The sequence below is a fragment of the Anomaloglossus baeobatrachus genome, chromosome 2, assembly GCF_048569485.1.
Source record: "Anomaloglossus baeobatrachus isolate aAnoBae1 chromosome 2, aAnoBae1.hap1, whole genome shotgun sequence".
Classification (NCBI taxonomy): Eukaryota; Metazoa; Chordata; class Amphibia; order Anura; family Aromobatidae; genus Anomaloglossus; species Anomaloglossus baeobatrachus.
Window position 1 is genome coordinate 732788138 of NC_134354.1, and position 19930 is coordinate 732808067.

Below are 19930 nucleotides of genomic sequence, written 5' to 3' on the forward strand. Positions count from 1 at the left end.
TTGAAAAGACAAAGCAAAAACACGCCCGCATCACCGAGTTCTGAGTCACCAATGAGGTCGCTCGTCGTTTTTAATGGCGTCAAACACAGCGATGCATGCTGCCCAGTGGGACACCAACGATCAAAAAATGAACCAGGACGTTCAGGTACGATCGGCGATATCACAGCGGGGGGGCGGTCGCTGTTATGTGTCACACGAAAAGACCAGAGGAAACAACAATATTCAGTATAATAAATCACAATGCAATAGAAAAAAGGTGAGTCTATCAGTGCTGTGAACAAAATGTAACTGGATATCATATCTACTAAAGTGCATGTGCCAGGTAAGAACAATGAGTCATGATAGATACCGTGGGAATGGTAATATAGCAATTACCAAAATCGGATTAGGGTTGTCAGGGACAGAGAACTCCCCCAGGGGGATATTACCACCCAACCTGCCCTAAAGCCATCCTACAACGTACGTTTCGCTAAACGGTGAATCACAGTGGCTCCAGCTTCATCAGGGAAAGGCCTGATGCATGCTGCCCAGCGGGACACCAACGATCAAAAAATGAACCAGGTCGTTCAGGTACGATCGGCGATATCGCAGCGGGGGCCGGTCACTGCTATGTGTCACACGTAGTGAGATCGCTAGCGAGATCGCTGTTGCGTCACAAAACCTGTGACATTTCAGCGATCTCGCTAATGACATCACTATGTGTAATGGGAGCTTTAGCCTGGAGAGGGCGATACTGAGCGGGGAAGACAAACTCATGATCATTTATGCCACAAAAGTGTAATTTATGACATAAATGTCCTCCAGTCCCTGAACAGCAGACATTTCTTGTGATGGAGCACTGATAGTAACAAGTGCGCCAAATACATTAGGCCTCAGTTCACACATCCACTGATCATCCGTTAGAACGGGTCCAGCAGAGATCCGTTGGGAAAGAGAGTTCAACTTTGTTGTTAAATAACGGACTTCTCCCGGATTCGTTTTTTTAACATGGGAATTTATATAAACAGATCCGGGAATAGATTGCCATTTATCTTCCATTTGAAATGGATCCTGCGAGCAAAAAAAACCCAAAACGATTCTTTACAAATTAAAGAAAAATGGATGGCTAAATAGCCATCAGATAACGGATCCGTTCTACATAGACTCCCATGTTAAACACGGATCCTGCAGAAATCATTTATTTAACAACGGACATAAAAGTGTTTGCAGAATTTTTTTTGCCAACAGACGCTGCAGGATCTGTTCTATCGGATGATTACATTAAATGTGAATTCAGCCTAAGGGGTACTTTGCACACTACGACATCGCAGGTGCCATGTCGGTGGGGTCAAATCGAAAGTGATGCACATTCGGCGTCGCTCTCGACATTGTAGTGTGTAAAGCATTTTTGATACGATTAACGAGCGCAAAAGCGTCGTAATCATATGATCGGTGTAGCGTCGGTCATTTCCATGAATTGGGAAGAACCGATGTTACGATGTTGTTCCTCTTTCCTGCGGCAGCACACATCGCTGTGTGTGAAGCCGCAGGAGCGAGGAACATCTCCTTACCTGCGTCCCAGTAGCTATGCGGAAGGAAGGAGGTGGGCGGGATGTTTACGTCCCGCTCATCTCCGCCCTTCCGTTTCAATTGGCCGCCTGCTGTGTGACGTCGCTATGACGCTGCACGACCCGCCCCCTTAGGAAGGAGGCGGTTCGCCGGCCAGAGCGACGTCACAGGGCAGGTGAGTCCGTGTGAAGCTGCCGTAGCGATAATGTTAGCTACGGCAGCTATCACCATGTTATTTATTGCAGCTACGACCGGGGCAGGGACTATCGCGCTCGGCATTGCAGCATCGGCTTGCGATGTCGTAGTGTGCAAAGTACCCCTTAGACTTGTATGCTTCTTAATAAAATTGGCGGATTTTAATCTAATGCACTCTTCATGAAAACGGTTGCCCAAAAAGCAAGTCTTAATTAATCAGGACCTGTAAATGCCGATAAAAAGAGTTTAGCGCTATTTGTCCAATGTTAAATTATAATAAAAATAATATAATTATTATTATACACGAAGCGGAATGAATTGCAGGGGCTGGGTAGCCAACCTTTATATGTCTCAATTCTGTTATGTATTTTGGGTCCCAAACTTTATGCACCTTTTCAGTTTTGTCATGTTAATCATTAGTCTGGTCTCAACAACAAAACTTAGATCATTAAAAGGAACTCGTCAACAGGTTTTCCCTCATATAGCACAAAACCTTTTAATATATCACCATATGGTGCTGTCGGGTCTGATGGACATTGCTGGTCTTACTTTTACGCTTTCTCTCCATTGCAGTCGCTGTCCTCCTGCTTGCTTCATGTGGAGGTGGTGTCCTACACGGTGTCCCCCGATCATGCTCCTGCGCAGGCGTACATCACTCTGTCCTGCTGAGGGCGGAGCAAAGTACTTTAACGCGCCAGGAGAGGCCAAAGAGCGCAATGACCCAGAACTAAAGCTGGCGCATGCGCATTACAGTACGATGCTCCGCCCTCAGCAGGACAGAGTGACATACGCCTGTGCAGGAGGGCGATTAAGAACACAGTGTAGATGACATAGGATGCATCATCCACATGAAGCAAGGAAGGAGGATAGCGACTGCAAGAAGACAGGAGGCGCTAGATCAAGGTCAGCGAAGCCTATTGGAACGGACCACATCGTATGGAAGATAAAGGGTATTTTTTGTGTTAAGCAGAGGAAATTGGGGACTTACATAGAGCATTCTAAAATAATGTAAGAGGCTTTAAAAGGTGGTGACTGTACTTTATATTGGGAAAATGGGGAGCAGTATGCTTTAAAGAAATGCTGAAAAGTTTGGTTGGTCAAGAGGAACCAATTCAGGAGGAAGCTGACAGTCATGGATATGGATATAGAGATATAATATATATATATATATATATATATATATATATATATATATATATATATATATATATATATATTATATATATATATATATATATATATATATATATATACGCACACAGCATGTCCCCTTCCTGGGCTCCTCCTGGAATATTTGTGTGCTGCAAAAAGAAAAAAAAAAAAAAATTTACTTACCCTCCCCAGCTCATACGTCATGAGGCATCCTCTTTGAGCCGCGATGCATTTCAGCTGGATGTGCGCCCTCCAAAGCGCATCCAGCTGAAGCAAGGCAGGTACTGGGGTCGGCTGGCCCCCCCCACCAGCCCCAGTGATCGTCTTTCTTCTGTGTGCAGCGTCCTCGCCACCTCCACAGTTCTGCATTGCCTGCAGCAGTGTGATGAGGACCTCATCACACTGCTGCACGCTGGATGACGCGTCAGCATAGTGTATGAGCACAAAAGGCACAAAAAAAGGCAGCACAGCTAAAAAAGTGAAAAACAACAATCCTTTTATCTTTGATTTTGGTGACTAAAGGATCCTTGTTTTTCAATTCATCCGTGTGGCCTCCTTTTTGTGGATTTTCTATAATTTGGAGGCAGCATCCTTGGATGAGATTTAGGTTGTGCTGCTGACTTTTTGTATAACTCCTTATTGTAGGACAAGGATGAGTTAGACCCCACTATAGCTTCTCATACAACCAGATTGGAACTCATACTTTGCACTGATGAGGGACAATCATCCCGAAACACCGTGTCTGAAAATTGAGGTTCTGATCTGGCATAAATCCTAAGTCATATGAAAAGGCTCATTAACCCCTTCAGCCCCCAGCCTGTTTTCACCTTAAAGACCCGGCCATTTTTTACATTTCTGACCAGTGTCACTTTGACAGGTTATAACTCTGGAACGCTTCAACGGATCCTGGCGATTCTGAGATTGTTTTTTCGTGACATATTGTACTTCATGTCAATGGTAAATTTAGGCCGATATTTTTTGCGTTTATGTGTGAAAATTTTGGAAATTTGGCGAAAATTTTGAACATTTTGCAATTTTCAAAATTTGAAATTTTATGCCCATAAATCTGTGAGATATGTCACACAAAATAGTTACTATATAACATTTCCCACTTGTCTACTTTACACCAGCGCAATTTTCGAAACAATTTTTTTTTCCGTTAGGAAGTTAGAAGGGTTCAAAGTTCATCAGCAATTTTTCATTTTTCCAACAAAATTTACAAACAAAATTTTTTAGGTACCACATCACATTTGAAGTGACTTTGAGAGGCCTAGGTGACAGAAAATACCCAAAAGTGACCCCATTCTAAAATCTGCACCCCTCACACTGCTCAAAACTACATCCAAAAAGTTTATTAACCCTTTAGGAGCTTTACAGCAACCAAAGCAATGTGGAAGGAAAAAATGAAAATTTTACTTTTTTTTACACAAAAATGTTACTTTAGCCATAAAATTTAGCATTTTCACAAGGGTATCAGGAAAAATGCACCATAAAATTAATTGTGCAATTTCTCCTGAGTACACAGATATCTCATATGTGGGGGAAATCAATTGTTTGGGCGCACGGCAAGGCTCGGAAGAGAAGGAGCATCATTTGAATTTTTGAAAGCAAAATTGTCTGGAATAATTAGCAGATGCGATGTTGCGTTTGGAGACCCCCTGAGGTACCTAAACAATGGAGCTCCCCCACAAGTGACCCCATTTTGGAAACTAGACCCCTCATGGAATTTATCTAGATGTTTTTTGAGCACTTTGAACCCCTGGGGGCTTCACAAAAGTTAATAACTTTGAGCCGTGAAAATAAAATAAAAAAAAAAAAAAATTACCACGAAATTGCTACTTCAACCAGGTAGCTTTTTTTTTTCACAAGGGTATCAGGAAAAATTGCAAAATAAAATGTATTGTGCATTTTCTCCTGAGTACACAGATACCTCATATGTGGTGGAAATCAAATGTTTGGGCGCACAGCAGGGCTCGGAAGGCAAGGAGCGCCATTTGACTTTTCAAACGCAAAATTGTCTGGAATCGTTAGTGGATGCCATGTTGTGTTTGGAGACCCCCTGAGGTGACTAAACAATGGAGCTCCCCCACAAGTGACCCCATTTTGGAAACTAGACCCCTCATTGAATTTATCTAGCTGTTTACTGAACACTTTGAACCCCTAGAGGCTTCACAAAAGTTTAGAATGTTCAGCCGCGAAAATATATATATTTTTTTTTTACCATGAAATTGTTATTTCAACCAGGTAGCTTTTTTTTCCACAAGGGTATCAGGAAAACGTGCACCATGAAATGTATCGTGCAATTTCTCCTGAGTACACAGATACCTCATATGTGGTGGAAAGTAATTGTCTGGGCACACGGCGGGGCTCAGAAGAGAAGGAGCGCCATTTCACAGCAAAATTGGTTGGAATTATTAGTGTACGCCATGTTGCGTTTGGAGACCCCCTGAGGTGCCTAAACAATAAAGCTCCCCCACAAGTGACCTCATTTTGGAAAATAGACCCCCATGGCATAAATCTATATGGGTAATGAGCACTTTGAACCCTCACGTGCTTCATACATTGAGGCATAAATACAAAAAAGTACTTTTTTTTCCACAAAAATGTTATTTTAGGCTCAATTTTTTAATTTGTACAGGGGTAACAGGATAAAATGGACCACAAAATTTGTTGGGCAATTTGTTCTGAGTACGCTGATACCTCATATGTGGCAGAAAACCACTGTTTGGGCGCACGGCAGAGCTCCAGAGGGAAGGAGCGTCATTTGACTTTTTAAATGGAAAATTAGCTGGAATCGTTAGCCGCACCATGTTGCGTTTGGAGATCCCCCTGATGTGCCCAAACAGTGGAGCTCCCCCACATGTGACCCCATGTTGGAAACTAGACCCCCCCCCCCATACAAAGAAATATTAGTTTGGCAAAATAAAAAATACAGACGTCAGTAAAAAAAAAATATATATATGAGCGCCTGCAACTGACACTAAGGCAAGTGCCACATGTGAGAGCGATGCACAAATCTCGCATCGCATCACCCGACACAGCTGCACACTCCTGTCTGGAAGAGAGCGACCGTGCCGGATGATGCGATGTGAGACTCTGTGCATCGCTCTCATGTGTGGCACTGGGCTGACCCTTACAATATTCAGTAAAAAATACTGTAGTTGACGATTACTACAGTATCATTTTACTGGCCCTAAACTAAGTTTATTTGTATTTCTTTCTTAGTTTACATAAAAAAAATTAGGACGAACACACGGATGTGCTGCAAAAAGGGGGGGGGACTAGGTGGGATGGAAAAAAGATGGATGGAGGATAGAAGAGGGCGCAACGGATGCAGGAGCGGCGGAGGATGGGTGAGGGCGCGGCGGAGGATGGGAGAGGGGGCGCGGAGGAGGATGGGAGAGGGCACGGCGGATGGAGGAGCGGCGAGGATGGGTGAGGGCAAAACGGATGCAGGAGTGGCGGAGGAAGGGGGGGGGCGAGGGGAAGGGTGGAAGGGGAGTGGGAGGTGAGATTGGGGATAGCTACCTTACAGAATGGATCTAGGCAGCAGGATGGCAGCAGATCCGGGAGGGGGGAGAGGGGGCAGAGGATTAAGGGGATGGGAGAGAGCAGGCAGCAGATCAGGGAGGGCGCAGAGGCTGATGGGGGAGTGAGGTGGCAGATGCAGGGGCGCAGCGGCAGATGGGGAGAGTGCGGCGGCAGATGGGGAGAGTGCGGCGGCAGATGCAGGGGCAGGGGAGCGGCTGACGGGGAGAGTGCAGTGGCAGAGGCAGGGGCGGTGGAGCGGCTGATGGGGAGAGTGCAGCGGCAGATGCAGGGGCGGTGGAGCGGCGGATGGGGAGAGTGCAGTGGCTGATGGGGAGAGTGCAGCGGCAGATGCAGGGGCGGTGGAGCGGCAGATGCAGGGGTGGTGGATACAAGGAGGTAGCAGAAAGAGAGCAGCGGCGTCAGATGCAGGGGGGGCGCAGGGTAAGGAGAGCAGCGGCGTCAGATGCCCCCATGCATCTGACGCCGCTGCTCTCTTACTGCTGAGTAGCGGCGTAACATGCAGGGGTGCAGCGGGAAAGTAGCGGCGTCACATGTAAGGGCGCAGCGGGAGAGTAGCGGCGTCACGTGCAGGAGCGCAGCGGGAGAGCAGGGGCGAAGCACATGGAGCAGGGCAGCGGTGGATCGGGGGCTGTGACTCACAGATGGGCGCCCGCAGGGATCGCTCTCCTCAGATTCCACGGAGGGAGAAGCTAAGGAGAGCGATCTCCTACAGCGCGCTTACCCGGTCCCAGATGCATGGTGCTGCTTGGTGGAGAGATCGGTCACAAGGCCGATCTCTCCAATCAGAGCTGGGGGTGGGTGCAGTAAAGCTCACTGAGCTCCAGCCAATGGCCAGTGCTACAGCTGCACTGATCTTGGCTGGATTTCAATGCTTCAGCCATTTTCAATGGCTGAAACATAACACTGGCTGTGATTGGCTGACGAACGCCGCTCAGCCAATCACAGCCTCCGTAGGTCCGGGAAGGAGACACTACCCCTCCTGAGGTCAGGTACAAGTCCTCTCCTTCCCGAATCTACAGTTTTTTAAAAGCGATCGCGGTGCCCGGTGCTCCAGGTCCGCGATTTCGCCATGACGGATCTAGCCGTCATGGGTCTTTAAGTACCAGGGCACCATGACGGCTAGATTCGTCAAAGGTCGTGAAGGGGTTAAAGGGCCACTTTTGACTTTTAGGATTGCTACTTCCAATAGGTGGCGCTAGAGTTTGTCTCCTTCCTCCCTGAAGTGACAATTTGAAAGGAAAAATATATACTCATTCTCACGCTCCAACATTGAGGTAAGTCCGAAGACATTTATTTAGTAACTAGTGAAAATATCAGCAAGGCTTAAACTGATTCTATAATATGTATTTCTGTTAATAAATAGGGATGATCGAATACCTCAAATATTCGGCTTCGCGAATATCCGACGAATAGGTCACCACTATGCGAATATTCGATGCGCAATGTAAGTCTATGGGAAGCCCGAATAGTTCCGAATAGTTGTTATTCGAGTTTCCCATAGCCTAAAGCTGGGTTCACACATAGCGACAACGACGTCGCTGTTACGTCACCATTTTCTGTGACGTAACAGCGACCTTGTAAGTCGCTGTTATGATCGCTGCTTAGCTGTCAAACACAGCGACGCAGCAGCGATCATAACGTCGCTACATGTGCAGAGAGCAGGGAGCCGCGCACACTGCTTAGCGATGGCTCCCTGCACTCCTAGCTACAGTACACATCGGGTTAATTAACCCGATGTGTACTGCAGCTACATGTGCAGGGAGCAGGAGCCGGCACTGGCAGCGTGAGAGCGGTGGAGGCTGGTAACGAAGGTAAATATCGGGTAACCACCTTGGTTACCCGATGTTTACCCTGGTTACAGCTTACCGCAGCTGCCAGATGCCGGCTCCTGCTCTCTGCTCGCTTCATTTCGTCGCTCTCTCGCTGTCACACACAGCGATGTGTGCTTATCAGCGGGAGAGCAACAATAAAAAAACGAACCAGGGCTGTGTGTAACGAGCAGCGATCTCACAGCAGGGGCCAGATCGCTGCTCAGTGTCACACACAGCGAGATCGCTAATGAGGTAACTGCTGCGTCACAAAAACTGTGACTCAGCAGCGATCTCGCTGTGTGTGAAGCACCCCTTACATTGCGAATCGAATATTCGCATAGCGGCGACCTATTTGGCAAATATTCACGAAGCCGAATATTTGAGGTATTCGATCATCCCTATTAATAAACCTTTACAAGAGAAGTTAAAACTATTTACTTTTTATGTTAACTTTTTTTTTTTTTTTTAATTGGAATATTGAAGTAATTCTGCTCTGTATCCACAAGAGGGCGCTACAGCTACATAATAACTACATGTGACAACACAATGCAGTGCGCCGGCCATCGCTCACGTAACTCATTCTAAATGACGTAAGTAAAGCAAAAACGTATGCTGAAATAAGGCGTCCAGCATTAAGGAGACTTGTCATTATTTGTAAATAAGTAAAGCCGTAAATCAAAGAGAACAGGAAACAGTCTGATCTTTGACTACACAATGGAGACAAAGCCTCCTACAAGAGATAAGATAAGGATCGAAACAAGTTGCAGGCTTCTCTTCATGTCAAGGGAAGAGGATGTCAGCACAAAATGGAAGACTGACTTCTATGATCGGCGTATAGATACAATAAAGGATCTTACCAATAAGCATCATGATTACGAGGGATAGCAGCAGGTAAAGAGTTATTCCCATCAGATGAGCGTTCTCACGTCTTTTCACTTTTAGAGCACATCTAGCTACTATTACTGCAATTTTCCAATAATTAGTGAAAATCAATATTTACAGTGATCTGAATATGAAGATGTGACGCCCTGGCCTATCAGGTCGTCACAGGGTATTGTGCAATCTGCCCTTCTGCACAGTAGGGCCTCCTTGGTTATGGATCCTGGTCCTTTGGCTAAGCTGTTAGCAACACCAATCAAAATCCTAGGAACACTTCCGACTTTAAGCTACCAGACACAGCATTGGGGGGCCTGAAGGGAATAGGGACACCCATATGGGGAGTTGGTAAGGGGAATGTGAGGAAAGTGACAGTTGAGATGGGGAGTTGAGCTTGGGAAGTTGAAAGGAGAGGAGGTAGTGGTGGCTCTCGTGAGGAGAGGCCACGGAGGACAGCTCCTGTGTACTAGGTGGCAGACATTGGTCTGGGCCTGGTAGGAGCTGGAACCCCGGTCGCAGGGAACAGTGTCAGGGGGCACGGACTGCCAAGGAGGGCAGCCGGAGGCCTTGAGCCATCACCGGGCAGGGGCCAGGGCACGATGGGGTACGTTGACCCTAGGCCGGAAAGTAGCTTCACACGTTCCGGTAATTTACCCGACGGGGGTGAAGACTTCAAGTGTCATCCCCAACCCGCTCCAAAATCGGGGTACTAGCGCACCGATGGGATAGGAATTTCCCAAAACAGTCCTAAGAAATCCTACGCGTGAACCCTGAGAGCAAGCTCATGCCATTAGCCATACGGGTGAGCGGGACCCAAAGAGTTTTATACCCACGGGTCTAACAGAGACAGAGGTGCCAAGGACAGGGCCACAGATCAACAACAACACCAAGGGCACGGATCCAGGCGTGCTCCCTCCATGCTGCAGTGGTGCTCAGAATTCTGGTTTACAAGCTGTCGGTGTTGTTATTCCTGGACTGAGTGAGTACATTGGAAACCCCTGTTCCTACGCCAGCAGCACCCATTCACCAACCATCCGACGGGCCCCAGGACACAAATCCCCTACCCACGGAGGGGTTAAACATCAGGCTGCCACACCATTGTCACCGGGTTCCCCAACCGCAGCGGAGGTCCCTCACATTATCACGCACCGTGGGTGGCGTCAGAAACTTTCCAAACCCCCTGTACATAGCCCTCCCTTCTATTGAGTGGCCGCACGACCCCCCTGGTCTGAAGACCACTCGAGCCACCGCGGTTACGGATCCGAGCCGCAGCCCGGCTGCTGGCACAAGGGCGGCACAAAGATATTGCAAAAAGAAGGCAATAATGACTAGTGACTGGGAAAGCTTGCAAGAAAGTCTGATAAGAAGTTCGGGCTAATAATGCGTTTAGATATCCATGTACAGACCATGATTCCTGACAGCGGCTCTCCTGACCCAAACTCAACAGTCTCAAACACCTATGAGGTTCTTGAGTTTGGGTCAGGAGATCCACAGCCGAACCAGAAATCATGGAGTGTGCACAAAAATGTGAATGCAGCCTACAGCCTTTCAGACGCCTGTGTAGCACACGCCTGTGTAGCACACGCCTGTGTCCAGACCGAATGTGGGTCTCCTGACCTGAACTTATCAGTGGACTATAAAGCTCAGGTCAGGAGACCAGCGGCCAGTCTGTGCATCATGGTCCATACACGGACATCTTAATGAGGCTTAAACGGGACCTGTCAGCTGCAATATGCACCCAGGACCATGAGCAGTTCTGGATGTATATTGCTAATCCCTGCCTAACCGTCCCTGTATTTACTAGCATAGATAAAGGAACCTATAGAAAAAGTATTTCTAAAGCTCTTTTATGACATGGTTATGAGTTCAGGGACTAGTCGCAAGGGCGTTAGTTCCTGCGTTCATTCGGCCCTCTTAGCATGGCAGGATGCCGACAGGGGTGTACTAACATACTATTCAATGCAGCATCACCAGCGGTGCAGCGCGTACTTGTGATCACTGTCACTGCTTTCCTGAATGCCGGGCAGTTATGGTCATGTGTAGTATGAAGTTGGGTGTATGCGTCCCGGCTTCAGGAAAGTCTAGCGCACATGACTTCAGATCACCCGTGACAGCGGGCACAGGTATGCGTGTCACCGCTGATGATGCTGCATTGAATAGCATGTTAGTATGCTCCTGTGGCGTGTTCTAACACGCTAAGAGGGCAGAATGAGCGCAGGAACTAACGCCCTTGCGACTAGTTGCTGGTCACATTAGCATATAATAAATGATCTTTCGAAATACTTTTCCTTTTCTTTATCTATGTCACTACGGTAGATATAGGGACAGTTAGGCAGGGATTAGCAATGTGCACCCAGAACTGCTCGTGGTTGTGGGTGCATATTGCACCTGACAGGTTCCCTTTAAAGGGAATCTGTCAGCACATGATGACTGTTAAAAGCAAGAACAGGCCCTCGGTGCATCATGGAGTGGCCAAGGATTTAAGTGCACTTTCCCACCGCTTGTTTTCCCTTTATCTCCGCCCTTCTCGGGTTCTATAAAGCCAGAGCAGTAATCAAACAAGAGGGCAGGGAGGAGATGGGGCAGGGAGGAGATGGGGCAGGGAGGAGATGGGGCAGGGAGGAGATGGGGCAGGGAGGAGATGGGGCAGGGAGGAGATGGGGCAGGGAGGAGATGGGGCAGGGAGGAGATGGGGCAGGGAGGAGATGGGGCAGGGAGGAGATGGGGCAGGGAGGAGATGGGGCAGGGAGGAGATGGGGCAGGGAGGAGATGGGGCAGGGAGGAGATGGGGCAGGGAGGAGATGGGGCAGGGAGGAGATGGGGCAGGGAGGAGATGGGGCAGGGAGGAGATGGGGCAGGGAGGAGATGGGGCAGGGAGGAGATGGGGCAAACAGGTGAGGAGGTGCACTTAAATGTTTATCAATGCCATGATGCTCTGAGCGCTTGTGCTGGGTTTGAACAGTCATTCTGTGCTGATCAAGGCCCTTCAAGGACTCTTAAGGCCCCTTTACAGGCTGCAACATCGCTAGTGATATTGCTGTAACGTCACCGGTTTTGTGACGTAAGAGCGACCTCCCCGGCGACATTGCAGTGTGTGACACGCATCAGCGACCTGGCCCCCGCTGTGAGGTCGCTGATCGCTACATGTCGTTCAGGACCGTTCTTTGGTCCTTTGTTTCCCGCTACGCAGCATGCATCAGCGTGTTTGACACCGTTACAACGACATCGTTAGTGACCCAGCCCATAGGCGTGCTAGCGTTCCCTTTCCAGCGAGGTCGTTCTGCAGGTCCGTATCGCTGTTGCGTCGTTGGCCAGATCTGCCTGTTTGACAGCTCACCAGCGACTGTTAGAGACTTTCCAGCGATCCCGGCCAGGTCGAGATCGCTGGTGGGATCGCTAGAAAGTCTCTGTGTAAAGGGGCCTTTACACAATGCACACTGTGTGCATAGCGCTAGGACACTGGACCAGAGATTCTATGGCTCTATACAACGGAGCTGAAGACAATAAGGAGCCGTTTCATCAAGACTTGCACTTCTCACACCAGTCTTGCGGGAAAAAAAAAAAAAGTATGCTGGAGTAAGATGCGCCAGCTCATTAAAAGTTGTACACCTCTTAATACTTTTGTCTGATCTTTGATTCACCAGAGTCCTCATTTGCAGAGCTTAGGATGGAGCTCTTGTTAGCACTTTTTCATTTACCAGAAAAAAATTGCACAAATAATGTGGAAAGTCACAATTAGAGATGAGCGAACCTGAGGATCAGTGTTCGCACCAAACACAGACTTAACAAAACAAAAAAAAAAAAACAACGTTTTGGTTCGGAGTTTGGGTGCTTTATGTATTCAGACCACGCAAGCGATAATCACTGTGCTTAGTGCTCGGCCAAGTGCCATGTTTTGTACGAGAAAAAATGACCACAACGCACAGGCTTGCTTCACTGATTGATGCGAGCCGGCACCCCAGTGAGAGACACTTGCAGTTTTTGGATGCAGTGTGTCCAAAAACAAACAAACTCAACCCTCCCTCTTCTCGGAAATGCTCTTTATGGCTGGCTGTATGTGGGCGGAGAGCCGAGCTGCCCAATTATTGACTGTCCATAATGCTTGCTACTCGAGTTGAGCCCTTTCAGCGAGTCTCTCACCTGTGCGACTCAAGAACCGAGAATCTGAGCATTTTAGTGGTCACCGATCTCTAGCTAGAACATGACCCCACTGATCTTGAACTATGTTCCCATCCACATTTATATCTCTGCATTTCTGTTCCATTATAGAAATAAGGAAATAAGTGCTGGACCTATGGACGCTGGGCATCGGTGGCACCAAACCAATCCCATTGACCAATGGCGCTCTTCTGGTTGCCATCAGGTGTCTGGCATTTCTTTCCTTATAGATGGGGTCTTTAATGAAGCAGCAGATTTGTACAGAGCCTAACTGATTACCTTCAGGAAACCTTCATGTCTGTCTACACAAGTAAAAAAAATTAGATTTTACATTGTCACATTCATTGGCTAGAACACAAGTCATCGTTTTGATATATGTATTTGTTCTTACCTCCTCGTGTTTTCCTTCATTGACCACATTGAGGCTCAGCTGTGAGTGGCTGCTGATTCCACTATCCTCATTACCGTCATCATAAAAGGTGAGCTTAATGGTATCCTTAAAGGACTGTGGACTTCTGTCTACCTTTATGGCACATAATTCAGCCCGTTCATCACTTTCCATAGAGCTCAATGATAAAGTGCTGTTGCGGTTGGTACAAACAATAGAAGTACTGGGGCTCTGCGGTTTGGGAGCGGTGGGTCTCATGGGTGTTCCAGGTATTCCTAAATCTGAAGCAGAATGGGGGATCGGTTTAGGTTCCTCGGAGTCTGAATAAAAAACATCACTGGCCAACTGGCTCAAGCTACTGCTCGTAGGAGATGGACTACATGTCTCTGAAAAGCCTCCCGAAGAAGAGATAGTCATGTTGGTAGGCAGCACATGCGTTTCAAGATTGTTCATATGGTTTCTGGAGGTATTGTGCAGTACCTTTGTGTCAAAAGATGGGGAATATGGATTATATATACACCTCTTCCTTTCGGAGTCAGCACTGCTAGAAACTCTCCTGGAATAGTCGTCATGTAGCCGGCTATTAGGTCTACTCCGGTGGCATTCTTCAGAAGTTGGAGAGCTGCCCTTAGTGCCATCTTTTTTCCACTGTCCGTCTGTAACATTGCTCACTATCTTTAATACTCGGTCAAAGTCCTTTGCCCTGATTGGACTTCTCCATCGCTTTGATCTTCTTTCAGGAGTCCCTCCAAGATTATCAGCATCCGCAGAGGTGTTTAGAGTACTTTTTTGTAGGATCTCCTTTTCGCTGTTGGATTTGATATCTGTTAGATTTGAGGTAGATTTCCTTTTGAATGAGCTTTTTTTGAGAAAGTTCAAGTTGTCTGTGCTTTTACTTCGCCTGTAGATGACTTTGTGACTTTCCAGGTCCTTCACTATGATTTCACACACATTTTGGTCCTTTCCAACAGGTGACAAGCTCAGAGGACTATGGGCTACACGTATTTTATCATTGTCCAATAAGTGGATTCGGCCAGCTCCATAGGCACGTCTAATGCTGCGGGATCTATGAGTGCTTCTCAAGAAGGAGTTATCTGGTTCCTCCATATCGGATCCATCAGACTGGAGTCCGTCCGCTAAATTACAATGATCAGGAGAAGATTTGGACATAGGCAACCGACAAGGGGTCTGAGAACTCAAACACTCGGAGGACAAGCACTTCTGCACATCGCATCTACGTTCACTTATGATGTTAGAGTTTTCCTTTGCTTGGATTCCTTGCAATACTGATGACTTCAGTTTCTTAAAAGATCCCATCTTCCTCAGAGAAGATAATGCATTCCATGTCGAGGAGTTTCCCACACCGACCATAGAACGGGGCCTTTCATTATTAGGACTCAGTCGTTGTTTTGGGCTTGTGAAGAAGTTGGATGACTTGAAGGAGCCCTGATCATCCTGGGAGCCCTCTTTATTGCTGCATGTCCCATTGTGACAGCTGCCATCTGAGAGAGTTCTTGAGACACTTTTGTCTATACCTTGAGAGGTTACTATCGGACTGTTCCCACAGCCCTTGGAGGGTGACGTCATACTCTCAACCATGTGAGCATCAGGATAAATTCAATCTATGGTGCTCAGCCACGAAGTATTAACATGAGCTTGTCTGAAGATGCAAAGTGTCATCTGGTGAAAGTCCTTTGTGTCTTGCTTGGCCTCGTCTATTGTCTGCATGGAGGTTGCCAACTGCAGCCCTCTGCTTGCCCTAAAAAAAAGAAAACAAAACAAAGCCGGCATTTAGAAAAAAGGCTCTTTTTAGACAATTCTACCCAAGTGGAGAAGGCGTGGGGGGCGGGGGAGTGCGTCCTTGCTTTAAGGAGTACTATTAATGGCAGAAAGCTCCATCCCATGGGACCTTGGAAAGTTAAAGTTGCAACAGAGCAGAAAGATGAGAGGCAACTTCCTAATGAATGTGAACTCGGAAAATGGGCTTTCATCTCATTGTTAAGTGGCATCATGTGAGACGTTTTACATTGAGGGGAAAGTCAAAAAGCTGGAAAATCTTCTTATGTCAGGCTTACCATAGACATAGAACCGAAGACTCCAGTGTCTGCCATTCTTAGCAAAGTGAAAAAGTCTCATTACCAAAAGGAAATACCATCCGACTTTACATCAGGTTAATTTTAGGTAGGGTGGACTCTTCAGACGGATAGCGCAACTGGAAAAACTGTGTAAGAAGTCCGGATTCAAGACTTCCATCATCTTCACCATGAACAAGCCCTCTGTTTGCAAACCGGCTACACCGGCCAGTGAATGTTAATACCATCCCTAATAAAATGTTAAATAAACTCTCAGACCTCGTACGGATATTTACTTGGGTTATTCAAAAATCCCAAAATCATGCCAGAGCAAACTAGCCTGAAGTATAATGTCACGGGAGGGGGACAGGGGTGGAAAGCCACACTACTTGATTTATTTACAGGCCGGTTATTCATTACTCGCTGGTTGCCGGGTGACACCATTAATCCGGCGTTGGCTGTGGGGCTGTCAGGGAGTTTTTACTTCTACATACAGTAGATCGTTGTACGCCTTAAATCAAATGCCTCAGAAAATATAGGAAAATGTACAAAAAACAAAGATTCTCTAGAAGTCACAAGTTCCCAGAGGACTGGTGGGAAGTGAGGTGAAGCCCCCCTATCGGTATGGGTCCAACGTGAGGTGAAGCCCCCCTATCGGTATGGGTCCAACGTGAGGTGAAGCCCCCCTATCGGTATGGGTCCAACGTGAGGTGAAGCCCCCCTATCGGTATGGGTCCAACGTGAGGTGAAGCCCCCCTATCGGTATAGGTCCAACGTGAGGTGAAGCCCCCCTATCGGTATGGGTCCAACGTGAGGTGAAGCCCCCCTATCGGTATGGGTCCAACGTGAGGTGAAGCCCCCCTATCGGTATGGGTCCAACGTGAGGTGAAACCCCCCTATCGGTATGGGTCCAACGTGAGGTGAAGCCCCCCTATCGGTATGGGTCCAACGTGAGGTGAAGCCCCCCTATCGGTATGGGTCCAACGTGAGGTGAAGCCCCCCTATCGGTATGGGTCCAACGTGAGGTGAAGCCCCCCTATCGGTATGGGTCCAACGTGAGGTGAAGCCCCCCTATCGGTATGGGTCCAACGTGAGGTGAAGCCCCCCTATCGGTATGGGTCCAACGTGAGGTGAAGCCCCCCTATCGGTATGGGTCCAACGTGAGGTGAAGCCCCCCTATCGGTATGGGTCCAACGTGAGGTGAAGCCCCCCTATCGGTATGGGTCCAACGTGAGGTGAAGCCCCCCTATCGGTATGGGTCCAACGTGAGGTGAAGCCCCCCTATCGGTATGGGTCCAACGTGAGGTGAAGCCCCCCTATCGGTATGGGTCCAACGTGAGGTGAAGCCCCCCTATCGGTATGGGTCTAACGTGAGGTGAAGCCCCCCTATCGGTATGGGTCCAACGTGAGGTGAAGCCCCCCTATCGGTATGGGTCCAACGTGAGGTGAAGCCCCCCTATCGGTATGGGTCCAACGTGAGGTGAAGCCCCCCTATCGGTATGGGTCTAACGTGAGGTGAAGCCCCCCTATCGGTATGGGTCTAACGTGAGGTGAAACCCCCCTATCGGTATGGGTCTAACGTGAGGTGAAGCCCCCCTATCGGTATGGGTCTAACGTGAGGTGAAGCCCCCCTATCGGTATGGGTCTAACGTGAGGTGAAGCCCCCCTATCGGTATGGGTCTAACGTGAGGTGAAGCCCCCCTATCGGTATGGGTCTAACGTGAGGTGAAGCCCCCCTATCGGTATGGGTCTAACGTGAGGTGAAGCCCCCCTATCGGTATGGGTCTGAAGTTAGTGACAGTAAGTGGTAACCACCAGGCTCATCCATGTGAACTTTCAGGGCTGGGACAAGATAAACAGGATATAAAGCCCCCTTAGCAACCAAACAAAAAAGTATCCAGAACCAGCAGGGGGGCTATAGGCCACACACTTCAGGGGTCTATATAACAAGCTTTCCCAGGCTAGACCGCTCACATCATCTCTGCAGACTGATCAGTATTTACAAACAATGCATAAATGTTATCAACATAGTAAATACAAAAGTAACAGTGCAAATAGCATAAATAAGAATAAAACTGACTATGTCTGCCCTGTAATAATAATATCTAGAGCTGATGCATTCAAGCAAGCTGGGCTTTGTAGTTCCACAATTATTAGAAAGCTATATCTAGGCCAAGGTTGGAGCTAGTCAGTGCAAATCAAGCATGCAGGTTGGGTCTGTCCTCCACCTCCAGGTAACAGGTGCACTGCCAGCTCATACCTACACCTCCCTCCCCATGGGAGCGACAGCAAGAAGACCACTGCCAGGATCTCTTACAGTGAAGTCATCCAGATTGCATAAAGAAAAAGGCAAAAAATCCCTTAGATTGAAGCTCTATTATAAAGCTTTGTGCAGACATGTACTAATATATATATATATATATGATTTAGGTTACAAAGTGAATATTTCATGCAAATCTGACATTTCAGTCAATTAGGAGCTGGATGTGGCTGGGGTCGGGGCTGTCTGGGGAAACCTACCTGTTACATTGATGCAAGGTGTCTACAGACAGCCTGTCTGGTGGTCTCCACTGTAGGGGGCAGCTCCTGTGTCTTGCCTAGCTCTCCAGTGCATGTCATTTGTAGCAGAGGGTGATGTATAATCCTTATGAATCTGGAGAAGTCAAGGTGTCCCCTATAGATACTTGAAGGAGCCCAAGAAAAGTCCAAGGGAGCAGCAGTGTGATGTGCAGGCTTCAGCTGAGAGCTCCCAGCACAATAGTGCAGCAGCCAGCAGCAGGGGAGGAGGGGAGGCTGGAGACAGGGGGAGGAGAAGCTGAAAGAAGGGGGTGTCTTATTCCCAACTCTTCCCACACAGCCTGGTCCCCAGTGCAGACTATGGCTGAGGTGACATGCTGGGGGAAGCAGTCTGCTGTAGTGAATGGGAGGAGGAGATGGGATTACAGCCCCTGTGTAGACATGGCACTGGTGGGATTGAGCTCCAGAGCTGCCAGGCATGTCTGTCATGCCACTAGGAATATTCATCATTTAGCTGTTGTGTCATACACGATGCACTTTAATTGGTTATTATAGAAGATTACATAGGAGACAGGTAAATGCCCCCCAGCTACAGGGATGGCTGCTGCTCCTGGGTGCAGGGATAGTTACATAGGAGCAGCTATTACTGCCAGGTACAGAAATCCTCTCTAGCATCTGCTCATCAAGATGCAGCTTGTATAGCCATGGTGTTTCCAACCAATAATGGAGCAATTGTGTATTTATATATAGAGAGGTGTAAATGGGATCTTCCGGACCATGGACAATCCAAAATCTGTACCAAGGTAATATAATAATATAATATTTATTCATTTATATAGCGCTGTTAATTCCACAGCGCTTTACATACAATGGCAACTCTGTCCCCATTGGGGCTCACAATTTAGGTTCCCTACGAGTGTGTCTTTGGAGTGTGGGAGGAAACCCACGCAAACACGAGAACATACAAACTCCTTGCAGATATTGTCCTTGGTGGGATTCGAACCAAGGACCCCAGCGCTGCAAGACTGCAGTGCTAACCACTGAGCCACCGTGCTGCCCGTTTTTCCTTATATTCTGTGCCACTCATAAGGGGTCTTCTTTTGCCTCAAAAGAGTCTTTTAATACCTTTTGCCAAAAATTCTCCGGCAACTAGCCAAAAACATTTGGGCAGTGTGCGGTCACTAGACTATTATACAGCGCCAAGATGGTGGTCGGAAATCGTTCAAATTACAGGACGGAATAATCCTATAGCTGCGTCTACATTAAATGGAAGTATACTCGGGACTACAGAGCAGGAGAAGGACCTGGGTATTCTCATTACAAATAAAGCGGGCTTTACACGCTACAATATATCTAACGATGTGTCGGCACGGTCATGTTGTAAGTGACGCACATCCGGCCTCGTTAGTGGTGTTGTAGCGTGTGACCATTCATCGCATACACGTCATTTATGTCCTTAAAATTGCACGTCGGGTTGTTCAATGTTCCTGAGGCAGCACACATCCCTGTGTGTGACACCCCGGGAACGATGAACAGATCTTACCTGCGTCCCGCGGCTCCCGCCGGCAATGTGGGAAGGAACTAGGTGGGCGGAATGTTTACGTCCCGCTCATCTCCGCCCCTCCGCTTCTATTGGCCGGCTGCCATGTGACATCGCTGTT

At 47.8% G+C, this 19930-nt stretch overlaps 1 protein-coding gene across 4 annotated transcripts in view; it reads right to left on the reverse strand.

The window, feature by feature from the left end:
- The window catches only part of SPATA13 (spermatogenesis associated 13), a 118406-nt gene extending 99915 nt beyond the window's left edge, over positions 1-18491 (reverse strand). For all 4 annotated transcript variants that reach the window (XM_075337382.1, XM_075337381.1, XM_075337380.1 and 1 more), the window contains exons 1-2: positions 18273-18491; positions 13684-15439 (exon numbers count right to left, since the gene is read on the reverse strand). In XM_075337382.1, the coding sequence (XP_075193497.1) occupies positions 13684-15279 (1596 nt within the window). In that variant the 5' untranslated portion in view covers positions 15280-15439; positions 18273-18491. The remainder of the gene's footprint in view (positions 1-13683; positions 15440-18272) is intronic.
- Between the last annotated feature and the right edge of the window lie 1439 nt (positions 18492-19930).